The sequence below is a fragment of the Nomascus leucogenys genome, chromosome 4 (genome assembly GCF_006542625.1).
Source record: "Nomascus leucogenys isolate Asia chromosome 4, Asia_NLE_v1, whole genome shotgun sequence".
Taxonomy (NCBI): domain Eukaryota; kingdom Metazoa; phylum Chordata; class Mammalia; order Primates; family Hylobatidae; genus Nomascus; species Nomascus leucogenys.
The window spans coordinates 59,724,711-59,750,520 of record NC_044384.1 but is presented as its reverse complement, the minus strand read 5'-3'; the positions used below and the strand labels follow the sequence as shown (position 1 = coordinate 59,750,520).

Genomic DNA, 25,810 nt, shown 5'->3' with positions numbered 1-25,810 from the left:
CCCACACGTGTAGTCCCAGCTACTTGGGAGGCTGAGGCAGAGAATCACTTGAACCCAAGAGGCAGAGGCTGCAGCAAGCTGAGATCACACCACTGCATCCCAGCCTGGGTGACACAGCAAGATTCCATTTCAGAAAAAAATAAAATGAAATAAAATTTTACTAATAATCTTTACAAAATCTGAACTTTGGCTTTACAGTTCCTTGCCAATTTTTCAAAAAAAGCCATCACAGCTTTTAGAAAGACAAACAATAGTTTGATGACTTAATGAATTACAGCCTCAATAAAAGCTAAGTCGAAAATTCGGTTACAAGATCTATAGTACAGAGAGACCACCTCTGCTGGGCCAACCTAAACGGCTCCGTCAGTCATCGGAGTTCTCTCTGTGGTAACGTTGCCCGGCCTGGAAGCACCAGGGCGAGCGGCGTTCTGGCACTTACGGTGCAGCACCGCCACCTAATGGCGTTTTGAAGGACTCACGCATCCAAAACCACAGTCCTTGGCCTTTCTGGTTTGCCGATCTTTTTAGATTATCGGGACCAAGATGTGATCCTGAAAATACTTCTACCTTATTACAAGGACGGCTCTGATCCACAGATTACAATCCATGTAGCAAAGAAGAATCATCTATGATAAAGCCAACTGGGACCAGAAACAATTTATTTTGTTGAGCAGAAACCTCAATCTTCGTATCTTTCACTTTAAATAAATATCTCATTTATTTAAAGGTGTTGTTTTATTTCCAGCTGCTTCTTATGTATAAAAGATGGCAAAACTGGAATTTAAAGCAGCAGTCTGAAGTGCAACATTTTACAGAAACCTTCATGAGACGGAAAAGAGAACACAAAAATGAAATGGGAAAATACAGCATTTATTTGACCATTATGTATATAGTAAATTTGACATCTTGCACCAAAGAGGCACTTGATTATCTCTGAATATAGTTAGAAAAAAGAGAATATGAGATATTTTTCTCCAGGTTTCTTTGGCTGTTAGTGGTACGTGAACTTGAAGTTTATAAAAGTCCCTGTTCTTGTGCTGTGTTTGCTTGGACTCATGTACTTTAGATATAAGCTAAAATGACTTTTCTTTTTTTTTTTCGAGACAGAGTCTCGCTCTGTCACCCAGGCTGGGGTGCAGTGGCACAATCTCAGCTCATGGCAACCTCTGTTTCCTGGATTCAAACGATTCTCCTGCCTCAGCCTCCCAAGCTGGGATTACAGGCGCATGACACCACGACCAGCTACTTTGTGTATTGTTAGTAGGGATGAGGGTCTTGCTATGTTGCTGAGGCTGGTCTCAAACTCCTGGCCTCAAGTGATCCACCCTCCTCGGCCTCCCAAAGTGCTGGGATTACAGGCATGAGCCACTGCACCCAGCCCAAAATGACATTTTTAAAAAGAATCTCCTCACCCTTGAGGACCAATGGCTGAAGAATGAAGCCTGAAGGCGTCTTTGTTGGTTGGTGGATCCCAAGTTAATGGCCAAACTTTGCTCTTCACAATCTGTCTCCCAAGTAGTTCACGCATTCTATTCCGCATAAGAGAAGTCTGCAAGTTCTCTACGCGGTGATCTTCCACAGAGAAAGACCAGAAAGTAATTTGTAACAACCTTTTATTTGATTAGCATAAGAGTGAATTTGGTCATTTCAAGCAGGAAAAAAAAAATAGAACTGCTTGAGTCAGTGCCTTAAGAAGAACTCATTCATAAGAAAGAAATCCAACAAGTCGTGTCTGGATTTAAAAAAACAAAAACCATGAGTGCAAACAACCCTGCTGCAGTCTGAGTCTCTCCCACTTTCTATGTGTAGATGACTTTCCAGACACTTGCCAGCAGTTACCGGATGATGCCTCGTGTTGAAAGTGACCTTGGGCTTTCATAAACCAGGAGATTATAAAAATGGATCTTCATTCTACAAGAGAAGTTCTGAAAAACTCCTTGCACATCTCAGGCTATTCTTCATTTCTGCACTTCATGAAGGAACAGAGTGTTCCCTGGGAACTCTGGGTAGCCTCGTGGAGAATGAGCTTCCCTGGGCTGCTTGTCCTTACCCTACAGGTCAGAAATACAAAGCATTGCCTGAATTGCCGATGTCACTTAATGGTCAGTCAGTCAAAAAAAAAGGGTGAGGCCGGGCACCGTGGCTCAATCCTGTAATCCCAGCACTTTGGGAGGTCAAGACAAGCGATCTCAAGAACATCTGAGGTCTGGAGTTCGAGACCAGCCTGGCCAACATGGTGAAACCCCGTCTCTACTAAAAACACAAAAATTAGCCAGGCATGACGGTGCATGCTTGTAATCCCAGCTACTCGGGAGGCTGAGGCGGGAAAATCGCTTCAACCAGGGAGGCAGAGGCTGCAGTGAGCGCAGATCGTGACACTGTACTCCAGCCTAGGCAATAGAGTGAGACTCCACGTCAAAAAAAAGTGAAAAAAAATCTTAAATAACTTGTCAGTGCAGAGGTTTCTAATATACACGTGAATGACCAATTCTAGAAACAATTTCTATAATAGTACAGGTGCTAAAGAGAACTAAAGCTGACTCAGGAAATGGCTACGCAAAACCTAAGAGCCAAAAAAGGAAGGTTTTTTTCGTTATCATTGATTGCCCTCTTCTATTTTTCTTATTCACAAAATTAATAGATGCTTCCTTGGTAGCTTCAAAGTGAGACATTTGCTGCCACTGTTTCCTTCAGGAGAAAAGAGGAAGGGATTTAGTATCACAAAGGAATTTAGAAAATAGTAACCTCATTCTGGAAATTGCCCAAACCCAGTTTATGAAAAAAGAACCACCATAAAGGCAGGGAACTCCCTTTGATTGATGAAATCACTAATATCAGAATAAAAATTAGAACTCAGCAGCTATGTCATTGCTTCTCAAGTGTGCCCAAATATTGTCATTTTAGGGACTAATTATTCTTTTCTCATTATTCTCTTTCTAATTATCATTCTTTTTTCACTAATGATACTTTGTAAAAATACACATTTTGCTTTCAGGTGAGACTCAATATCACTACTTTCATTCCGAATTTTTGAAATGATCTAGAAGCATTTTTATTTTCCCTTAATTTTCCCCAGCGTCATAAGGAATGTCAGATTTCCTTTTGTTGGGCAGCCTTGCCAAAAAGAGACCCTTGAAAGACACGAAGAGAGAGCTGGGAAGGGGAGACACCACGCACACGGCCTAAAGCACATTCCACCTTTTTTTCAAATGCTGCAGCCCATGCACTTTCGCTGTTGTGTCTTGCCATCTGTGTCCTTATTATCATTGGGAAAGAAAAGCAAACTCAGGGTCAAGCAGCTGAATCTGTAGGTGTTAGAACAGTCTGGGTCACGCTTTAACCTTTGTCTGATAAAAAAAAAGAAAAAGAAAAAATTATATAAAAATAAAAACAGAACAATCCGGGGTCTCCTTTTATATAGCAAACCAATGATCCTGGTTGCCAAGGATACCTTTTCACCACAAATATGCAAAGTAGGCAGACTTTGACAAAAGATTAGCAATACGGAATGGAATCTTACAATGAGGCTGCCTGTTTCATATTGTTTTTCTTACACCTGAGTGTTGTTTTGAAATGGTATTACACTTATAAATGGCATCACAACCCCAGCTTGTTCAAAAATAATTCCAGGAACTTAATAAAATCAAATTCTGCAGCCTAACCTGCAAAACTAGAATTACTACAGTTAGCACTAGAATTTTTAGAATTTGTACACAGTTCCAAGTGAAGTCGAAAACTGGGACTGAATTTACCACACTGACTGCCTGAAAAGCTAAAATTCACTACATTCTGCTAACTTGAGCTTCATTTCCTGCTGCCTGGTGATGGCCTAAGAGTTCATTCTACACAAAATGAAAAGGAAGAGGGGAGAGAAAATAATTGCAATGCTAATTCTCTTTGTATACGTTATATGGATTTTATTTCTTGGACAATGAGAAATGAACCCTTAAAATTGTCAAAACAAAAGAGTAACAAGCTACAGCTCATCCACAGCATGCTACTGCACTGAGAACGTCTACGTGAAAAAAAAAATGGACATAAGAAAAATGTTAGAAGGCCGGGCGCGGTGGCTCACGCTTGTAATCCCAGCACTTTGGGAGGCCGAGGTGGGAGGATCATGAGGTCAGGAGATCGAGACCACGGTGAAACCCCGTCTCTACTAAAAATACAAAAAAATTAGCCGGGCGTGGTGGCGGGCGCCTGTAGTCCCAGCTACTCGGAGAGGCTGAGGCAGGAGAATGGCATGAACCCGGGAGGTGGAGCTTTCAGTGAGCCGAGATTGCGCCACTGCACTCCAGCCTGGGCGACAGAGCGAGACTCCGTCTCAAAAAAAAAAGAAAAAAAGAAAAATGTTAGAAGTCACGTAACTCATGAGATTTACATATCAAATAAAAGATTCATCAAAGAATACATTCAGCCAGGTGCAGTGGCTCACACCTGTAATCCCAGCACTTTGGGAGGCCGAGATGGGAGGATCACTTGAGGCTAGGAGTTTGAGACCAGCCAAGGCAGCATCACAAGACTCAGTCTCTACAGAATTTAAAAAATTAACCAGGCATCTGCAATCCAGCCTGGGCAACAGAGGGAAACCCTGTCTTTCAACACACACGCACATACACACACATACACATATTGAACAGTATGTCTCTCGTACAAAATAGAAAAAAAATAATTCTTCAAAGTGTGAGCATTACAGAGGAGGGTGTTTTCAACACAATGTCATCAGAACCCCTCCTGAATAATGGAAGTTTGGATTCAGAAGATGAAAAGGCTTCCCTACATGCGACCAGACAGGTCAGGAGCACAGCCCCCCAGATCCACCCTCTTTCTATTTCACATCAGTATCAAGGCCTCCACTACATCTCTCTCCATCTAGCCCAAAGTGGGGCCCACACAGGCTTTCCTGGGGCCCAGCAAGCAACACGTTTAATAAAAATTGAGCCAACATTTAAAAATCAAAATGTCTTATACAAAACAAAGCCCAGATTTCCTGCTTCTATTAAAACAAGACGCCAGAGGAGGTGGCTCACCCCTGTAATCCCAGCACTTTGGGAGGTCGAGGCAGGTGGATCCACTTGAGTCCTGGAGTTCAAGACCAGCCTGAACAAAAAAGCGAGACCCCCGTCTCTACAAAAAATGCAAAAATTAGCTGAGTGTGGTGGCGCATGCCTGTAATCCTAGCTACTTGGGAGTCTAAAGTGGAAGGATTGCTTGAGCTCAAGGAGGCTGAGGCTGCAGTGAGCCAAGATCTCACCACTGCACTCCAGCCTGGGCAACAGAGTGAGACCTTGTCTCAAAAAAAAAAAAAAAAATCTAATCTGCTGGCAGTGAGCAGCAATCTGCCAGAGCTGTGCCACCACCACCACCCCCAACACCCCGCCCACCCAACAAACTAGAACAAACTAACCCTCAGTTTTCCAAACGTTTCAAAGACATGAATCCTGGAAGTATCCACATACGATTCCTCTGTTGAGGTGAAACCTAATCAAACTATGTTTAATCCCTCCAGAAATGAATCCTCTATGATTTGTTTTTAAGGTGGAATGTCAGTAAACTAACTGCATTTTCAACATACGTGCATTAGGTGATATTATGATATCATAAGGTCCAATGGCAAGCATGTTTTCCTTTCTTTTAGAACTTATTGATGTATTTTATTTTTCATAAAAGCCAGGTATGTTATTTACAGTTAGTTCTACACTTATAGACAGTTATTAGAATAAAAGATGAAACATATTTATTATTACACATACACCATATATATTATCAAAATGAGTTTCCAAGTTTTTTGTTTTTTGTTTTTTTGAGACAGAATCTCACTCTGTCACCCAGGCTGGAGTGCAATGGCATGGTCTTGGCTCACTGCAACCTCCGCCTCCCGGGTTCAAGTGATTTTCCCGCCTCAGTCTCCTAAGTAGCTGGGACTACAGGTGCGTGCCACCACATCCAGCTAATTTTTGTATTTTTAGTAAAGATGGGGTTTCACTATGTTGGCCAGGCTGGTCTCGAGCTCCTGACCTCATGATCCGCCTGCCTTAGCCTCCCAAAGTGCTGGGATTACAGGCATGAGCCACCACTCTCAGCCTCTAAGTTCTTTTTTTTTTCCTCCTGGCTACAAAGACGCAGAAAACTTTCTAAGTTCTCAAAGACAATAGTTCATTTTCTTTTTTATTGGCAATCTTTATAACCACTGTTTCCATTTTCAGTTAGTTCATTTATAAATTCCCAGAAGCATGAAACCAACTCATTTTCTCAGTCACTAAAAGCTTCCTAAGTTCGTTGTTTTTTTTTTTTTTTTTTTCCTAAATTGCTACTTTCAGGCTGGATGTGGTGGCTCACACATGTAATTTCAGCACTTTGGGAGACCAAGGTGGGAGGATCACTTGAGACCAGGAGTTCCAGACCAGTCTGGGCAACATAGCGAGACCCTGTCTCTATTTTTAAAAAGATAAAAATTAATTTATTAATAAATTGCTACTTTCAGCCAAACTCAAAATATCTCCTCTTTTACAAACCAGCCTGCTAAGTATTCTGGGGGAATACCGGAAGCCTGGCATTTAGCTTAATCTCCATAGAAACGGATAATGCTCTACACTATGAAAGTGAAGGTGTTCTCACTTAACCCAGGATGAATAGGCTTGCCCCATTCCACGACCACTGTATTACTTACAATATTAAGCCTCACTTTGAAAACAATGGATTCATTAAATTAATAAATGAGAAAATGAATCACCAAAAAGTTTAATATAATGCATGATTTATTGTATTACAAATAAATCGGGCTGGGCGCAGTGGCTCATGCCTGTAATCCCAGCACTTTGGGAGGCCGAGGCAGGTGGATCGCCTAAGGTCAGGAGTTCGAGACCAGCCTGGCCAAGATGGTGAAACTCCATCTCTACTAAAAATACAAAATTAGCCCGGTGTGGTGGCACATGCCTGTAATCCCAGCTACTCGGGAGGCTGAGGCAGGAGAATCACTTGAACCTAGGAGGCAGAGGTTGCAGTGAGCTGAGATCACACCACTGCACTCCAGTCTGGGCAACAAGAGCGAAACTCCGTCTCAAACACACACACACATAAATTGGACACTTCCCATGCTTCAGGTACACCAATTCCAAACACAAAACTCAGCAGCAAATCTTTCTTCTTCTAACCCAGGTTCATGTTTGAAGTAATAACATGAGGGCTGTAGGAATAACTTTTGCCCAAAAGCGCTTCCCCCAAAAGAATACTGAAATTACTTTTCCCACTAAAAATTCTGTGAATGATGATTTATCTTCCTTCTACCAGTCATCATTAAAAATAGCTAATTTAAATTTTTATGAAGTAACTCAGAAATCTAACTGCCAAAAACCCTAAAGAGAATGAAGATATATTCCACTTTGAATGGCAACAGCTAATGAAATGTTATTCTTCTGTGTAATGAATAGAGCAGCCAAAAGTCTGACACGAGCTATATTATTGGCTTCAGCCTCACACCCAACCCAAGAGGAAGGCTCAGCACTCCTTGGCTCTATCCTGATCTTCTGTGGCTTCTCCGGGGGTTCCTTCCTGAATAATCTCACTCTTGCCCTCCATTCTCTTCAAGCCTACTATTTTCCAAAGGACCCAGGGGGAACTGACCAGACAGTTTTGTATGAAATTCCTCAAATTCTAACCACAAATGTATTTATGGAATAGACAGAAAACCTGTTGTGGGTTCATGGTGAGGAGAAATGTTACTGTAGGAGGTGGAATTCTAAGATGTCCCCCAAGATTCCTGCTCCCTGGTGTGCAGGCTCCGTATCACCCTCTCCCCCTGAGCGTGACTGTGACTTGAGCCTATGACGGGACAGTTGCTTTCATGATTATGTGACATCCTGTGACCAATGGGACTTTGCAGATGTAATTAACGCCCCTTAGCAGCTGACTTTGTTGTGTGTGTGTGTTTTGGGGGATTTTGGGGGGTTTTTTGGATGGAGTTTTGCTCTTGTCGCCCAGGCTGGAATTCAATGGCGCAATCTCAGCTCACTGCAACCTCCACCTCCTGAGTTCAAGTGATTCTCCTGCCTCAGCCTCCTGAGTAGCTGGAATTACAGGCGCCCGCCACCATGCCCAGCTAATTTTTGTATTTTTAGTAGAGACGAGGTTTTGCCATGTTGGCTAGGCTGGTCTCAAACTCCCGACCTCAGGTCATCAGCCCGCCTCCACTCCACAAAGTGCTAGGGTTACGGGCGTGAGCCACCATGTCTGGCCTGTGTTTTTATTATTATTATTATTATTTGAAAAATTGTTTAATTCATTGCCAACATTTTTTTTAATGGGACACTTCACCCCCTTTGTTGAAAAATATCTGGTACCCTGGCCCAGCATTCCTCTGTGTCCATAGCTGGCTGGAACAGTCCCCCTACCTGGGGCCATGCTCTCCTGTAGGCCACAGTGCTGCTGGGGCTCTACGGTGGCCATCTGTGTTTGAGACCCTGAGCAATGGCCATCAGACAGAGGCTGACCCAGTTGGAGGGTGTTATCTCCATCCCCTGAGGGCCCCAAAACTTATCTATCTCAGATATAAGAACTTGGCTCCCCACCATCCCAATTGGGGAGATAAGGGCCTGGAAGACAGAATGTCAATCCACCTTTATTAGAGGAAACCCTGCACAGTAGCTGTTTTAAATAACGTATGTCCTGCCCCACCCAGTGCCTGCCTGGTGGGCTGCCGGGCATACTTAGAATGGTGGTGTCTTCCAGCTTCTGCTGCTGGCTGGCAAAACTGTAGTATTGTTGGGGCCCAGGACCCACCCTCACTTCCTGGTGTTGTCCGTCATCTGTTTGGGTGTGTTGAGGAAGAGGGTCCAGGTGGCCTTGGTGAAAAGGATTTTCTCGTAGGTGTTCTCAATGCACCCAGCCATCTCATCCCTGATAGTGTCAAGCAGGATGCAGATGAAGGTGTAGCTCTTGGCAGCGATGTTACCCTTGGCCAGGAACACCTTGTTGTAGCCGCCCTCCATCAGGTATGGCTCCTGGACACAGGACACAGGGTGCTTGATGCAGACATTGGTCTGGATGTCCTTGGCAGGCAGCCACTCCAACTTCATGTGGAACTCAGCCACCCAATCCTGGGACAGCAGTAAGAGGAGGTTGAGGCCCAAGAGCTGGTGCATGTAGGCTGACTTGGGTAGCTCTTAGCAGCTGACTTCCAATCAATCGAAAGGAAAATTATCCTGGGTGGGCCTGACCTAATCAGATGAGCTCTTCAAAATCCCTGGGCCCATCCTGAAGGAGAGATTCAGAGTATAAGAGAGATTCTTCCACTGGCCTCACAGGAGCAACTGCCATGTTGGAGAGAGGACCACAGGGCAGAAAACCACAGGCAGCCTCCAGGATATGAGAAGGGAGCCCAGTTGGCCGGCAACAAGAAAGCAGAGACTGCCATCCAACAACCCTTAGGAACTGAACTCTGCCAACAATCCATAACTTTAGATGAAGACCCTGAGCTCCAGGTGAAATTGCAGACCTGGCCGAAACCTTGAATTCAGCCTTGGGAGACCTTGAGCCCAGGATCCAGCAAAAACATTCCTTGACTCTTGACCCTGGAAACGTTTTTCCATCTCTAAATGTGATATATTTCTCCATTTATTTAGATCTTCAATGTTTTCAATAAGGTTTGCATTTGGTTTTGTAGCTAATTCTAAATGTAACTGGGTTTCATGCTCATTACTAGTCCTTTATGCCACCATCTCACCATCTCTCTTTTCTTAAATTCTACATTTCATCTAAATTTTGATTTTTTTTTAAATCTCAGCTCACTGCAAACTCTGCCTCCTGGGTTCAAGTGATTCTCATGCCTCAGCCTCCCGAGTAGCTGGGCTTACAAGCGTGCACCCCGATGCTCGGCTAATTTTTTTTTTTTTTTGACGGAGTCTAGCTCTGTCACCCAGGCTGGAGTGCAATGGCATGATCTCGGCTCACTGCAACCTCCACCTCCTGGATTCAAGCAATCCTCCTGCCTCAGCCTCCCAAGTAGCTAGGACTACAGGCATGCGTCACCACCCCTGGCTAATTTTTGTATTTTTCATGAAGACAGGGTTTCACCATGTTGGCCAGGATGGTCTCGATCTCTTGACCTCGTGATCCACCCACCCTCCCAAAGTGCTGGGATTACAGGCGTGGACGCTCGGCTAATTTTTTTGTACTTTTAGTAGAGACAGAGTTTCGCCATGTTGCCCAGGCTAGTCTTGAACTCCTGATCTCAAGTGATCCTCTCACCTTGGCCTCCCAAAGTGTTAGGATTGAAGTATGAGCCACAGCCCCCAACCAATTTTGATTTGTCTTTTGATGAACTGGGATATATCAGAGCTTTTGCACATATAATAACATATTTCTTTAGTCTTCTCAAACAGATAACAGTTTGGCCAAGCATAACGTTCTCTAATTGTACACGTTTCTCTACAAGCAGTGATGGCATTGATCTGGTTTTCTCCAGCATTCATAGAGGTCTAAGCCTCTGTTTTGTTCCTTTCAGGCAACCTGTTTTTATCTGCATAGGCTTTTACAGCACAGTATTTCTTCTCTATCTGTGCAAAAGGGTAAAATTGCACTGAACCAATGGTCATTATGTGGTGCTATGTCACTGTTAGGTGGAGTACACAGGTCTTGGAACCCAAAGCATAGAAGTAGTGGCTGTCCCTGCAAGTTTAGACTCTGCTGGACCCCAGGTCCTGGTTCCCTGAAAGGGTAACACTTCTTCCAAAGGACTAAGTAAGGGGTTCCACTAAACCTAGTGCTTCAACTGGCATTTGGAGCTTCTCATGCTAGTGAATCAGAAAGCAGTGTGGGAGTTATATACTAATAGCAGCAGTTGCCCCTGGCTATCCTGAGGAAATAAGATTGCTCTACCTAATCGAGGCAGGGGAGAGTACATCTGGAACTCAGGGATTCGCTAGGCCATCCCTTGTTTCCCTACACAGCAACCACACCTGGCAAGAACACAGGAGTTAAGGGCTCAGGTCCCTCACAGGAAAGGTCTGGGTTTCCCACTGGACAAGCAATGGAGACTAGCAGAAAGATTAGCCAAGCACGAGAGGAATTTAGAATGGAGGACAAGGGAAATGGTGAGTATCAGTTACAATCTGGGTGCCAACGCAGCAGAGGAAGCTGTAGCATGAGCTTCTTGCCATCCTGTTGTAAGTCTAGTTTTGAGAAATTTTGACTGGTCATCCCAGAGGAATTGGTGACAGAATGCCATGAACCAATTAGGGCATGAATGGATCCAAGTGGTGCAAATGCTGGACAATAGTGACGCCCCCAATGCAGCCCCCATAGCTCCAGTCTCTGAATGTAGCCAGTCTGACTTCCAGCTGCTAGCACCCACGCCTCCTACTGCAAGCTGGAATGCCACAAAAATATGCCCATGGAAGCAGACTTCAACCAGTGACTGACAGAAGGAAGCGTACACAAATATGCCCCAGTTTCCTTGACTTTCAAGTGAGATAAATCTGAGCTTCCTGGCCAGGTGCGGTGGCTCATGCCTGTAATCCCAACACTTTGGGAGTCCAAAGCGAGCGGATCACCTGAAGTCAGGAGTTCGACACCAGCCTGTCCAACATAGTGAAACCCCATCTCTACCAAAAATACAAAAATTAGTTGGGCGTGGTGGCACATGCCTGTAATCCCAGCTACTCGAGAAGCTGAGAGGCGATCATGCCACTGCACTCCAGCCTGGGTGACAGAGCGAGATCCTGTCTCAAAAAAAAAAAAAAAAAAAGCAATCTGAACTTCCATTCTCTGCTGTCTCCCAGGTCTCTGTTTAGGATTATGCACATGCATTGACTTATTTTCCTTCCCTGCCTCACTTCCTCATCACCTACCAACAATTCCTGAGGTTGCTTCCCATATCAACCACAAATACTCAAATCCCCGTCCCAGTTCTTCTTCTGGAGAAATTCAAACCAAGACACTTGAGCAGATTCAGCACAAAGCTATTGATGCATCGTGCCACAGCCCTCACTAGCGAAGGCTCCTTCCACGGCCCTGGCAGGGGTCCTAGCAATGTATTCTCGTGGTCATAAGTTTTACAAAATTTGCCACGGAAGATAATTTTGGTTTTAATTTTCTTAATGTGCACTCTAAATCTGTGTAAGCTCCAGACCTCACAAAACCCAGATCTGCTCCTGATTATCTCATATTCCATATACTCTACTCACTTGTTTATTTGTTAGTATCTCTCTTCCTTCACTCCAATGTAAGCTTCATTTGGGCAGGAATGTTGTCTCGTTCATTCACTACTCAATTCCCAGTACTGCTGACCACACAGTAGAGGCCAATAATTTTTGTTGAATAAATAAGCGAGTAATCCCCAAACGAATGACGCCCCTTCCTCTGTCTCTCCACATTTGCTCTGTCCTCTGATCAGAATCCCCTCTGCCCTCCCTTGAGTGGCTACTCACTCAAGACCTCTGTCAAGTGTCCAAGAATTGCCTGGGTAGAAGTGCAGAGATGAATTTCGGGAAGGATTTACAGCTACCCACAATGCCTATTTCCCTTTCCAAGTATGATTTCTTAAATGGGCCTATTTTCGTTTAACTTCTTATTTTGAGTTTTTTGGATACAACTAGAACAAGCACAATAAATAATCATCTATCCACCATCTAAATACAGTTGTTAGGCCGGGCATGGTGACTCACACCTGTAATCCCAACACTTTGAGAGGCCAAGATGGGCAACTCATGAGGTCAGGAGTTCGAGACCAGCCTGGCCAACATGGTGAAACCCCAACTCTACTAAAAATACAAAAATTAGCTGGGTGTGGTGGCCCAGGCCTGTAATCCCAGCTACTCGGGAGGCTGAGGCATGAGAATTGCTTGAGCCTGGGAGGCAGAGGTTGCAGTGAGCCGAGAACGTGCCATTGTACTCCAGCCTGGGCAACAGAGCGAGACTCCGTCTCAAATAAATAAATAAATAAATAAAGTTGTTGATCTTTCACCATATCAGTTAACATGTATAAAGATAACACATTTTGCATATAAAATATGCATGAAATAAGATATATTTATTTATTTATACGTGTACATATAAAATTTTTATTGATGTAAAACAATTTCTTACATTTATTGACTCATAGCTCGGTTGGGCATTTCCTCTGCTGGACTTGCTCATGTGGCTGCAGTCACCTAGAAGCTCATCTGGGCTGGAAGGTCCAAGAGGGACAAACTCCCATGTGCAGTGAGTGGTTGGTGCTGCTGTTGGCTGGGTGCCTCAGTTTCCCTCTGTCACAGCCTCAGGGGAGGTTTCATAGGGGGAAGGTAAAAGCACAAAGCCTCTTAAGGCCTGGGCTCACACAACATCACTTCTGCCATGTTTTTTTGAAATTGGTTATACTGAGGTATAATTTACCATGAAATTCATTCATTTGAAGGGTACAATTCAATGACATTTTTGGTAAATCTACAGAATTGTGCAACCATCACCACAATGTGGTTGTGGAACGTTTTCTTCACCCAAAAAGATACCACGTGACTATTAGTAGTAAATCTCCATTTCTACTCTCAGCTTCTGAGCAACGACTAATCTGCTTACCATCTTTAGAGATTTGTCTTTTCTGGACAGTTCTTATAAATGGAATCATAGAATATGTTGTATTTCGCATCTGGATTCTGGCTTCTTTTACTTAGCATAATGTTTTTGAGGTTCATCCACACTGTAACATACATCAGTAGTTTCTTTCTATGGCAGAGTAATGTTTCATTGTATGAATAGATCACATTTTCTTTTTTGTTTGTTTTGTTGTCGTTGTTGTTGTTGTTGAGACAGAATTTTGCTCTTGTTGCCCAGGCTGGAGTGCAATGGCACAATCTCAGCTCACTGCAGCCTCCGCCTCCTGGGTTCAAGCGATTCTCCTGCCTCAGCTTCCCAAGTAGCTTGGATTACCGGCATGCACCACCACACCTGGCTAATTTTATATTTATAGTAGTGATGGGGTTTCTCCATGTTGGTCAGGCTAGTCTCGAACTCCCAACCTCAGGTGATCCGCCTGCCTCAGACTCCCAAAGTGCTGGGATTACAGGCATGAGCCACCGCACCCAGCCGGATCACATTTTCTTTATAAATCTACCAGTTGATGGACATTTGGATTGTTTCCAGTTTTTGATCATTACAAATAATGCTACTACAGGCTGGGCGCGGTGGCTCACACCTGTAATCCCAGCACTTTGGGAGGCCAAGGCAGGTGGATGACCTGAGGTCGGGAGTTCAAGACCGGCCTGGCCAACCTGGTGAAACCCCATCTCTATTAAAAATACAAACAGAAAAAAAAAGTTAGCTGGGTGTGGTGGCACATGCCTATAAATCCCAGCTACTCGGGAGGCTGGGGCAGGAGAATCATTTGAACCCAGGAAGCAGAGGTTGCAGTGAGCTGAGATCTTGCCACTGCACTCCAGCCTAGGTGACAGAGTGAGACTCCATCTCAAAAAATAATAATAATAATAATGCTGCTATGAGTATTCATATACAAGTTCTCGTGTTCACATATATTTTCTCTTGGGTAGATACCTAGGAACGGAATTGCTGGATCATATACTGGAAACATTAATTATTTTCCAGAGTGGCTGCACTATTTTACATTCTCACCAGTAATGAAAGTTAATCTAGTTTCTGTACATCATCCCATCTCTTTTATTCTACAACAGACTCCATCTCCCCAATTATTTTCATGAAATTAAGTGTTTTAGGCGACCTGGCTAGTTGCATTGCATTAGTTGATGCAAAAGTCATTGCCGTTTTTGCCATTACTCGGTTTTGGACTTGCTTATGTGGCAGTCACCTAGAAGGTCGTCTGGGCTGGAATGGCCACATGAGCAAATCCAAAACCAAGTGATGGCAAAAACCGCAATTACTTTTGCACCAACTAATACAATCTCCCACATTCCAGGTTTGACTTTATTTCTCTGTGATATTGTTTGGCTTGTTTCTCTATCCCCTGTATTTCCAGGAACTGGACGTAAGACGTCAAGGCTTCATCTTATTGAGGTTAATATTTACATCAAGAATCATATACTGCCTGATTGGTCCATTACTAGTAATTTTTAAATTGATTGCTGTATTGGGATAGTAAAAGCCAGATGTCTCCATTTTAAAGGTATTTTTACCCTTTGCAATTAGCAAGTAACCCATGGGAAAATGCCATGCCTATTGCCAAAAAAAAAAAATAGGAGGGGGTGTCTTAGATAACTTACAAAATATTAAAACTGACAATGACAATTGAAATTAAACATGGGCCAGGGACTCAAAAATGAGGACTCATATCTATAGTGCCAGCTGCTCAGGAGGCTGTGGTGGGAGGATCACTTGAGCCCAGGAGTTGGAGGCCATAGTGAGCTATGATCATGCTACTGACTCCAGCATGGGCAACAGAGCAAGACCCTGTCTAAATAATAATAATAATATTATTTTAAAGAACCATATGTGTACTTAGCATCTGTTAGGAATCAAGCAGTACAACTGAGCACTCATTTGGCCCTGAATTTTCTGATAACCAAAACAATAAAGCAAAAATATTTAGTTAGAGGGCTGGGTGTGGTGGCTCACGCCTGTAATCCCAGCATTTTTGGGAGGCAGAGGCAGGCGGGTCACCTGAGGTCAGGAGTTCAAGACCAGCCTGGCCAACATGGTGAAACCCCATCTCTACTAAAAATACAAAAATTAGCATGGTGACAGGTGCCTGTAGTCCCAGCTACTTGGGAGGCTGAGGCAAGAGAATCTCTTGAACCCAGGAGGCAGAGGTTGCAGTGAGCCCAGATCGCGCCTCTGCACTCCAGCCTGGGTAACAGAGCGAAAGTCTGTCTCAAAAAAAAAAAAAAAAAAAAAAAAAGATATTAAGTTAGAGGTCTCACTTCCAAATGGAATAAGGTACATGAATTGTTTCATAAAAGTGAAATGGACTTCAGCAGGAATTTCTCACAGGGATGCTTATATAAATACCTCAAATAAGATAGCGAATAATTATTCTAATGAGTATGAAAGCCCAGACATTTGTATACCTTCACTAAGGAACCGGCCTTCCGTATCTGAAAAGAATGACCTCCTCCACCAAACATCCAGTTTCATGAGGCAGATCCCAAAGAGTGAGAAAAGGAGATACCTGTCATTCCTGAGGGATCAATTAAAGCAGCTTTAGTAACTAGTAAAATGACAGACGTTACAAACAGTTTCGCCTAACAGTATTTTTTTGGTTACTTTTATATTGATTTTTCTAAGGCAAATAGGACTAAACACACACACACACACACACAGAGAGAGAGAGAGAGAGTCAAAAAATATTTCTAGGATGGGCACGGTGGCTCACGCCTATAATCCCAGCACTTTGGGAGGCCGAGGCAGGTGGATCACCTGAGGTCAGGAGTTTGAGACCAGCCTGGCCAACATGGCGAAACCCCGTCTCTACTAAAAATACAAAAATTAGCTGGGCAAGGTGGCGCATGCCTGTAATCCCAGCTACTAGGGAGGCTGAGGCAGGAGAATCGCTTGAGCTCAGAAGGTGGAGGTTGCAGTGAGCCAAGATCACACCACTGCACTCCAGCCTGGGTGACAGAACAAGACTCTGTCTCAAAAAAAAAACATTATTTCTGATCACCTAATATATTACAGTCAGATAACAGATACCCTAGAACACTAGACAAATATAACTCCCACCAATCTTCTTTCACATTAAAATTATTCCTTTCTCTCTCTTTCTCCCTCCCTATCTCACCAGATGTCACAAGCAAACTACTGTCAAATGTTGAGTTGCAACCAACTCATAGTGGTGAGTGAGTAAATGCCAGTCTTCTGTGTTGTGAGTAGAAGAAAACACACATGTCTTAGGCCCCAGACATGCAGATGGCAGGACTGCAAGTGTTGGGAAAATGGAGGAACATGATTTATATTCTTGCCAGAGACAAGCCTGTCCTGCTTCCTCAGGGGTGCCACCAGAACCAATTATTTCTCTCAAAAAACAGCTTTGGATCCGCTCAGAAACTCAAAGAGAAAGGCTTTGTTGATAAATCCATATCATAAAACATGGAAGAAACAAATTTGTCTTCAAAGTGCTAAAAGTATAGGTTTTAGAGTCCAGACAAACTGAATTTCAGCTTTATTACTCACTAAGCAGCCCGGAGTTACTAATGTCTCAAATTTTCTGCTTCCAGGTCTTTGAATCAGGGATCGCACCTAACCCCCAGGTCATTTTGAAGAATAAAGAAGATAAGGTAAAGAAAGTGCCCAGCACAGTGTGAGCACTTCAAAGATGGCAGCTCCTGCACCCCCGAGCTCCCAGAGCCTTTCTGCAGCCCAACGGGTGGTCTTGCACAGCAGCAAGACCTCAGGAGGCAAGACAGCAGCTCTTTGTGAAGAGCTGAGCAAGCCCTTGACATAAACTCTGCTAAAAGCTGGACTGGAGAAAGGCTTAGGACTGAGGGTAGTGGAGCTTTCCACTGCTTTCCCCATAAATATCTGCCATTTCACCTGCAAATCACAGGGTAGATGGAACCATGGCCGCCTAAGGAAAATCCAATGCACAGTGCATTCCTAGTGCCAGAGCAAAGGGCAACATAGCACGAGGGAGTCACACACCTTCCACTGGCCCAGGCCCCAGCTCCAAGAGGACTTCCGCCATTTAGCCTGTCTGGGGCAGGAACGCAGGCCAAGCTGCCGCAAAAGTAGGAAGTGAAGGAGGAAGGGTGAAGTCTTTGGCACAGTAATCTCACTGACGAGTAAAACTTGCCTCAGTGAATATTCTGGGCTCACAATCAAACTAATCACTCCTTTTCCCAGAAGAAAGAGACAGAGGGACTGTACCTGCTTCCTCCAACACTGGCCAGAGTGGAGAGGAAGCAGAAGGCCCTCATCTGTGAGCTGTGGTGGAAACTAGGTAGAAGGGCCTGACCCTAGCAGTCCCTTTGGCCATTAAAGGATTCCTGATTGCTTCAAAGCCCCTGGGTTTTCAGTACATTGTGTATTAGTGAGTTTATTAGAATTATTTAGTAATGCCGCCAGGCGTGGTGGCTCACACCTGTAATCCCAGCACTTTGGGAGGCCAAGGCGGGGTGGATCACCTGAGGTCAGGAGTTTGAGACCAGCCTGGCCAATATGGCGAAACCCTGTCTGTACTAAAAATATAAAAATTAGTCGGGCATGGTGGCTGGCACCTGTAATCCCAGCCACTCGGGAGGCTGAAACAGGAGAATCGCTTGAACCGAAGAGGCAGAGGTTGCATTGAGCTGAGACTGCGCCACAGAGCAAGACCCGTCTCAAAAAATATATATATACAAAAATTAGCCAGGTGTGGTGGCATGTGCCTGTTATCCCAGCTTACTATGGAGGCTGAGGCATGAGAATCTCTTGAACCCAGGGGGCAGAGGTTGCAGTGAGCTCAGATCAGCCTGGCCAACATGGTAAAACCCCACCTCTACTAAAAATACAAAAATTAGCCGGGCGTGGTTGTGGGCGCCTGTAATCCCAGCTACTAGGGAGGCTGAGGCAGGAGAATCGCTTGAACCCAGGAAGCAGAAGTTGCAGCGAGCCGAGACTGCACCATTGCACTCCAGCCTGGGCAACAAGAACAAAACTCTGTCTCCAAAAAAAAAAAAAAAGAATTATTTAGTAATGGAAAGTGCTAACTCTTTGGGGGTAGGAATAATTAGTATTGTTCTCTTAAAGGCTGAAACTTGTTTTATACACGCAAAAACTTTGGCAGAGTTCTTCGTTCCTCAAGGAGAGTGTCATTAGCACTTGGGAGTGGTGGGGGGACAATATTTGGTTGTGCCCAGATCCCATACTGGCAGAGAATTTTAGCATCCCCGGTTCCAAGTTACTGAAGGCCAGCTGTACCTCCCTACTCATTATGACAACCAGAAAGGGCCCCTGTGTGGTTCCAAATGTCCCTTGGAGGGTTAACCCCCAACCTTATTGAGAATCACTGGCTGATGGGCAGATGCTGTTGCTAAAAATAGTTAATCAACAAGTATCAATTTATTTTTGTAGCTATTGGTTCATGATAAACAAGCCAAATGATTTTATGATATTCATTTTTCTATTTGCTACAGTTAGAGAGAATAAGTCCCATTTATGTAACAGTTTTACATATTTGATTAGCTAATGCATAAGACAATATTGTGCTCAGCAAATTCTGAGCACTCAGACAGCTACAATTTTCCTTACTAGTACTATTAGTTATACTTGACTATTAAATATTTGTTAAAAGGAAGACCAAAAGTAGCAATAGTGTATACCATTTTGAACTTAAATTTCCCCTGAAAATGATTATTTTTATCTTTTCCAATTCCTACATTAGCACTCTCATCTCCCCAAGACTCAATTTCCTTACCCATAAGGTAGGGATGCTAGTAATGACACTGTGGGGTGATTAGGAAGCTTAGCTGAGATATATGTGTGAAGGATCAGTGAAATCAATGAATGGTAGCATCTAAACGTACTTCCTCCTAGGTTATCTTAACAGGTATATGGGAAACCAGGCGGAGATGGGGGAAAAAAAAAATCAAAAAACCTCAGATAGCCTCAAACATTTCTTTTTTTTTTTTTTTTTGAGATGGAGTCTCGCTCTGTCGCCCAGACTGGAGTGCAGTGGCGCAATCTCGGCTCACTGCAAGCTCCGCCTCCCGGGTTCACGCCATTCTCCTGCCTCAGCATCTCCCAGTAGCTGGGACTACAGGCGCCCGCCACCACGCCCGGCTAATTTTTTGTATTTTTAGTAGAGACGGGGTTTCACCGTGGTCTCGATCTCCTGACCTCGTGATCCGCCCGCCTCGGCCTCCCAAAGTGCTGGGATTACAAGCATGAGCCACCGCGCCCGGCCCGATAGCTTCAAATATTTTTATGTAATGTAGGTCCAACCAATAACACACATTAATATACAATTAATGTGTATCCCATTCACCTAGGAAACTTGTTAAAATGCAGATTCTGACTCAGTAGTTCTGGTGGGGGGCACCTAAGATTCCCCATTTCTAACAAGCTCCCAGGAAGAGGCTTTAGAGTCCGACAAAGCAGGATTTGCACCTGATTCAATAATAATTATGTGAGAAGTTACCTTTGAAACTGTTTCCATATGAGTAAAATGGTGATAATAATACACGTGTTATATAATCAGTATGATAATTATATAATCCAGCATATGTAAAGCAATTAGCATATTGTAGGCACTCAATATAAGTTCTGCTTTCCCACCCAGAAGAAAACTAAGAGTTTTAAAAAAGATGTATCAAAATAACAAAATTCCATTTCATTTTGGGTGGAAAAGTTACTCATGAGATTGGAAAAATGCCTACTTTTTCTTAACATTTTTATTATCATTACCTTACTCTTTGAATTAATAATGGTCAGATGCACTTTTGAAAAGCAACAATATTGAGGGACAGAATATATTTTAAAAAGAAAAATGATCACTTTTAATTTGGTCTAAAATAGTTACCTCAAAATGAAATAGGTAAAGAATGACTGATTATTAAATTTTCAGAAAGTAGCCCTTCAATTCGATATGTTAATATATAGTGTTGTCAGCTCACAACAATAAATTTACTTGGCCAAATGGTTTTCATTTGAGTCAGACCAGTATTACCAGAAAAATGGTCCATAGGTCCAGCCTCTGCACACCAGGATTCCTGTGGTTGAAGGTTAAAGCACCTCAGTGCCAATGCTAGCGCACATTTCCTAAAATTATTAAGCAAGATAATGAGGGCTTAAGAGGTCATCACATTTGTTCCAGAGATCTGAGAGTTCTAAACGCACAGCAGAAAGAAGTATGTGCATGTTAAAGCAGGCCAAATGGGACTAACCAGAAACGTGGACCAGAAGAAATAACACCTTCCTGATGTTAGGGAAGGTCAGCCTGGCCATCCCCACCACTTACTTTTCCAGAAGAGCAAAAAAGGAAGTATCTAAAACTTTGGCTCAAGAGTGTTGTTTGGTTTGGCTTGGTTTCCTAAAATTGTTCCTTTGTAAACAGATCTGATTAAAGCCCGAGAGGAAGTTTAGAAGGCCACGATCTTTGCATTCGCTTCCCCTCCTATCACATTTCAGAAGAGGAAGTTTAGTCACGAGGAAATGAATTCCTGCCTGGCGTGGAGTCTCACAGCTGTAATCCCAACACTTTGGGAGGCCAAGACAGGAGGATCCCTTGAGCCCAGGAGTTCGAGACCAGCCTGGGCAACATAGCAAGACCTCGTCACTAAATAAATAAATAAATACACGAAATATAAATAAATAAGTAAATAAATAAATAAATAAATAAGAACCTCATCATTTGCCCAGGGAGCTTGAAGGAAAGTGATTCCACAGTGGCTGCATTACTGTTACAACCAGGGTGAGAGAGGCCTTAGTCTCACCTGGACTGGTGGGCAACATTTGTAAAAATGGAGAGGAGAAAGGACAAAATAAAAAGTCATCCAGACGTACATGGTGATCTGACTGCTGGAATGAAATTAAGTAAGAGTTAAAATCTATTGAAAGAGCTGGATCAGGCTGGGCACAGTGGCTCATGCCTGTAATCCCAGCACTTCGGGAGGCTGAGGTGGGCAGATCACTTGAGGTCAGGAGTTCAAGACCAGCCTAGCCAACACGATGAAACCCCATCTCTACTAAAAAAAAAAAAAAAATACAAAAATAATTACCCGGGCGTGGTGGCAGGTGCCTGTTAATCCCAGCTACTCAGGAGGCTGAGGCAGAAGAATCGCTTGAATCTGGGAGGCAGTGGAAGTTGCAGTGAGCCGAGATCGTGCCACTGCCTTCCAGTCTGGGTGACAGAGAGAAACTCCGTCTCAATAAAAAAAAAAAAAAAAAAAAAAAGAGCTGGATGATTCACAAAGACAAATCTAAGGAGGAATTAATTCAAAGTGGCTGGAGATAGCTATCAAAGAGCATGTCAAAGAAGTTCAGAGTTCATACAAATTTCCCAGTTACATGAGTATTCAAATAGAAATTGACAAGAAAACATTCACTGGGGGCCAGGTGCAGTGGCTCACACCTGTAATCCCAGCACTTTGGGAGGTCGAGGCAGGCGCATCATGAGGTCAGGAGATCGAGACCATCCTGGCTAACACGGTGAAACCCCGTCTCTACTAAAAATACAAAAAAATTAGCCGGGCGTGGTGGCAGGCGCCTGTAGTCCCACCTACTCGGGAGGCCGAGGCAGGAGAATGGCATGAACCTGGAAGGTGGAGCTTGAAGTGAGCCAAGATTGCATCACTGCACTCCAGCCTGGGTGACAGAGCAAGACTCCGTCTCAAAAAAAAAAAAAAATCCACTGGGAAATTTGACCGGGATCACATGACCTCCTGAGGGAACTAATGTTACTAGGCTGTTTTCTGATGAAGAGTCTCATTAGAAACCATCCTAGGATAGATTGACAGGAAATTCTGCGACAGGGAAAAAATGCAAAAAAATTTTGGAAAAAATGCCCAAAATACAAACTACCACTTCTTGCAAGTTGAAATGTAACAAGAAACAGTGTTCCCTGCATTTTGTGAGCTCTGGACTTGTAGTCAGGTTTTGATTTTTCAAAGGATATCTGAGAGTTAGAACCACAGCAATTTACCCAACACCACATGTTCTCACTCATAGGTGGGAATTGAGCAATGAGAACACTTGGACACAGGGTGGGGAACATCACACACTGGGGCCTGTCGTGGGGTTGGGGTCAGGGGAGGTCGAGTGCTAGCAATAGGAGATATACCTAATGTAAATGACGAGTTAATGGGTGCAGCACACCAACGTTGCACATGTATACATATGTAACAAACCTGCACGTTGTGCACATGTACCTTAGAACTTAAAGTATAATAATAATAATAATAATAATAAGGAAAAAAAAAGAACCACAGCAATTTATCATAGCAACCAAGGTGTGAAATTAGGCGGTAGATATAGGTTGGAGGCAGGTCCTGTAAAGAATTTCAGTTTTACCCTACATGCAATTGGAAAATTTTTAAATGTTAGAACTGCTTGGTTCTTTTCTTTTTTTTCTTTTTTTTTGAGATGGAGTTTTGTTCTTGTTGCCCAGGCTGGAGTACACAGTGACTGGTACATATTAGGCTTTCATAAAATATTTAGTGAATTAACAAAAGGAAGTAATGTAGCTGCAGGACAGGTTTTTTTGTTTTGCTGTTGTTGTTGTTGTTGTTTGAGACGGAGACTCCACCTGTCGCCAGGCTGGAGTGCAGTGGCGCCATCTCAGCTCACTGCAACTTCCAATTCCCTGTTTCAAGTGATTCTCCTGCCTCAGTCTCCTGAGTAGCTGGGATTACAGGCACATACCACCAAGCCAGGCTAATTTTTGTATTTTTAGTAGAGACAGGGTTTCACCATGTTGGCCAGGATGGTCTCCATCTCTTGACCTTGTGATCCGCCTGCCTCAGCCTCCCAAAGTGCTGGGATTACAGGTGTGAGCCACTGCGCCCAGCCAGGATAGAAAATAACCAAGCAGGCTGGGCGAGGTGGCTCACGACTGTAATCCCAGAACTTTGGGAGGCCAAGGCAGGCAGATCACCTGAGGTCGGGAATTTGAGACTAGCCTGACCAACATGAAGAAACCTCATCTCTACTAAAAATACAAAATTAGCCAGGCATGGTGGTGCATGCCTGTAATCCCAGCTACTGGGAGACTGAGGCAGGAGAATCGCTTGAACCAGGGAGTTGGAGGTTGCAGTGAGCCGAGATGGTGCCATTGCACTCCAGCCTGGGCAACAAGAGCGAAACTCCATCTCAAAAAAAAAAAAACTGTCCTGCAGCTACATTATTCCCTTTTATTCATTCACTAAATATTTTATGAAAGCCTAATATGTACCAGTCACTGTTATAGACTATGAAAATAAACTGCTGGATAAGACACACAGGGCCACATCCACTGCTACCCTGGATGGTGTCTTTGGACAATTTTTTTAAAGATAGCCCTTCTGGTCGGAAAGTGGAGGCAGACTAGACTTGAGCCCATGCACCGACCTCAGCTAGGTGTCCTTGCACAGTGCACAACCTGTACGAATATTTATATGTGCTTGAACAAATGACTTGACTTCAAGTGACATATGTTTTGATGGGAGCAGATAGACAACAACCAAGCAAAATGCAAGATAATTATAAAGGATGATGTGATCGGGAAAAACTACAGGGGAAACACGTTCATAGATAGGATGGTCAGTAAAGTTTCTCTAAGGAGATGGCAATTCAGCTGAGACAAGAAGTCCAAGAAGAAGCCAGCTGTGAAATAAGCAGTGAAAAGTATATTGTGGTAAATGAGAAGAGCCCATACAACGGCCTTGGAGCAGGAATGAGTTTGACATCTTTGAAACAGAAAGGAGGTTGGTGTGGCTGTGTAGCAGGACGAGTTGCAGACAAAACTCCTCAGACACCGGATTCAAGAAGGAAGAGGTTTTTATTTGGCCAGGAGCATCAGCAGACTCACGTCTTAAGAGCCGAGCTCCCCGAAAAAGAAATTCCTAGCCCTTTTAAGGGCTTACAACTCTAAGGGGTCCACGTGAAAAGGTCATAATAGATCAAGTAAGCGTGAGGGACATGACTGGGGGCTACATACATCAGCTAACAAAACAAAAAGTTTTACAGTGCTTTCTCATACAATGTCTGGAATTCACAGATAACACCAGTAGTTTTGGTCAGGGGTTATTATTATTATTTTAATCACCAGGGCCAGGTGTTGGCGCCAAGGTCGTCTAGCTATTTATCTTACTTCTGTTTCTTTCCAACTTTTTGCTTTCTCCTTTTTCTCCTGTCTTATAAACTAGGGGAAGGGGAGGTGGGGGAGAAGCTGGGAAGGACAACAGGAGAAGTGGTGGTCTCATTCCAGCTGGAGTGCCCTGACCAAGTAGAAGAGCAATATGGGATGAAGCTGGAAGTGGGTAAAATTCCCGTGTTATGTGGGCTTTGATAAATTGCATGGCCTATGGGACATGAATTTAGAGATGTCCAGTGGGCATGGGTGTGGAATGACAGTGCACACAGTGACTTCACATGCATCAGCATAAAAATGTCATTGAATCCCTGGGTGAGAATAATACTCCCTAGGGAAATAAGGACTGTGGACAGCACCTTCAGGAAGGTTAAACTTCAAGAGGCATGATAGAGGAGTCAGTACAGCATCAGAGAGTAAGAGCTCAACCTCTGAACACCAGTGTCTCTGGGTTTGAATCTTTTACTTTCTGTAGAACATGGACAAGTTATTTAACTTTTCTGAGTCATAGGCTCATCATGTAAAATGGAAATTTAAAGTACTGATGTCATGAAGCCATTCAGAGGATAACACTATAAAATGTATGCAAACTATTAAGTGCCTGGCACTTAGGAGGGGCTCAGTAAATGGCAAACAAGAACTTACACAAACACACACATACACACTTGCATTTTCAAAAAAAACTGAAAAGGGATTTTTAAAGAGGAAGAATAAGAGTCTGGATAATAGTGTCACTGGAGCCAGTTGAAGAGAGAGTTAAAAGATGAAGATACGGCTGGGTGCAGTGGCCCACTCCTATAAGCCCAGCACTTTGCGAGGCTGAGGCAGGAGAATTGCTTGAGCCCAGGAGGTTGAGACTATGAACCCTGAACTCCTGGGCTCAAGAGATCCTCCTGATTCAGCTTCCCGAGTATGTGGGACTACAGGCATGCACTGCCACAGCTGGCTAATTTTTCTTTTTTTCCTTTTCTTTTTTTTGTAGATGTGGGGTCTCCCTGTCTTGCCCAGTTCATCTCAGACTGCTGGGCTCAATGGATCCTCCTGCCTCAGCCTCCCAAAGTACTGGGATTACAGGCATGAGCCACCACACCTAGCCTATAGTTT

General features: G+C 43.7%; 1 protein-coding gene across 1 annotated transcript in view; it reads right to left on the bottom strand.

Annotated features, from left to right (window-relative positions):
- LOC100588257 (26S proteasome non-ATPase regulatory subunit 8-like) overlaps nt 1-17,626 on the bottom strand; it is a 61,542-nt gene extending 43,916 nt beyond the window's left edge. Inside the window, 3 exon segments of the mRNA XM_012506223.2 lie at nt 8,674-8,759; nt 8,762-9,160; nt 17,584-17,626. Coding sequence (XP_012361677.2) covers nt 8,674-8,759; nt 8,762-9,160; nt 17,584-17,626 — 528 coding nt within the window.
- Between the last annotated feature and the right edge of the window lie 8,184 nt (nt 17,627-25,810).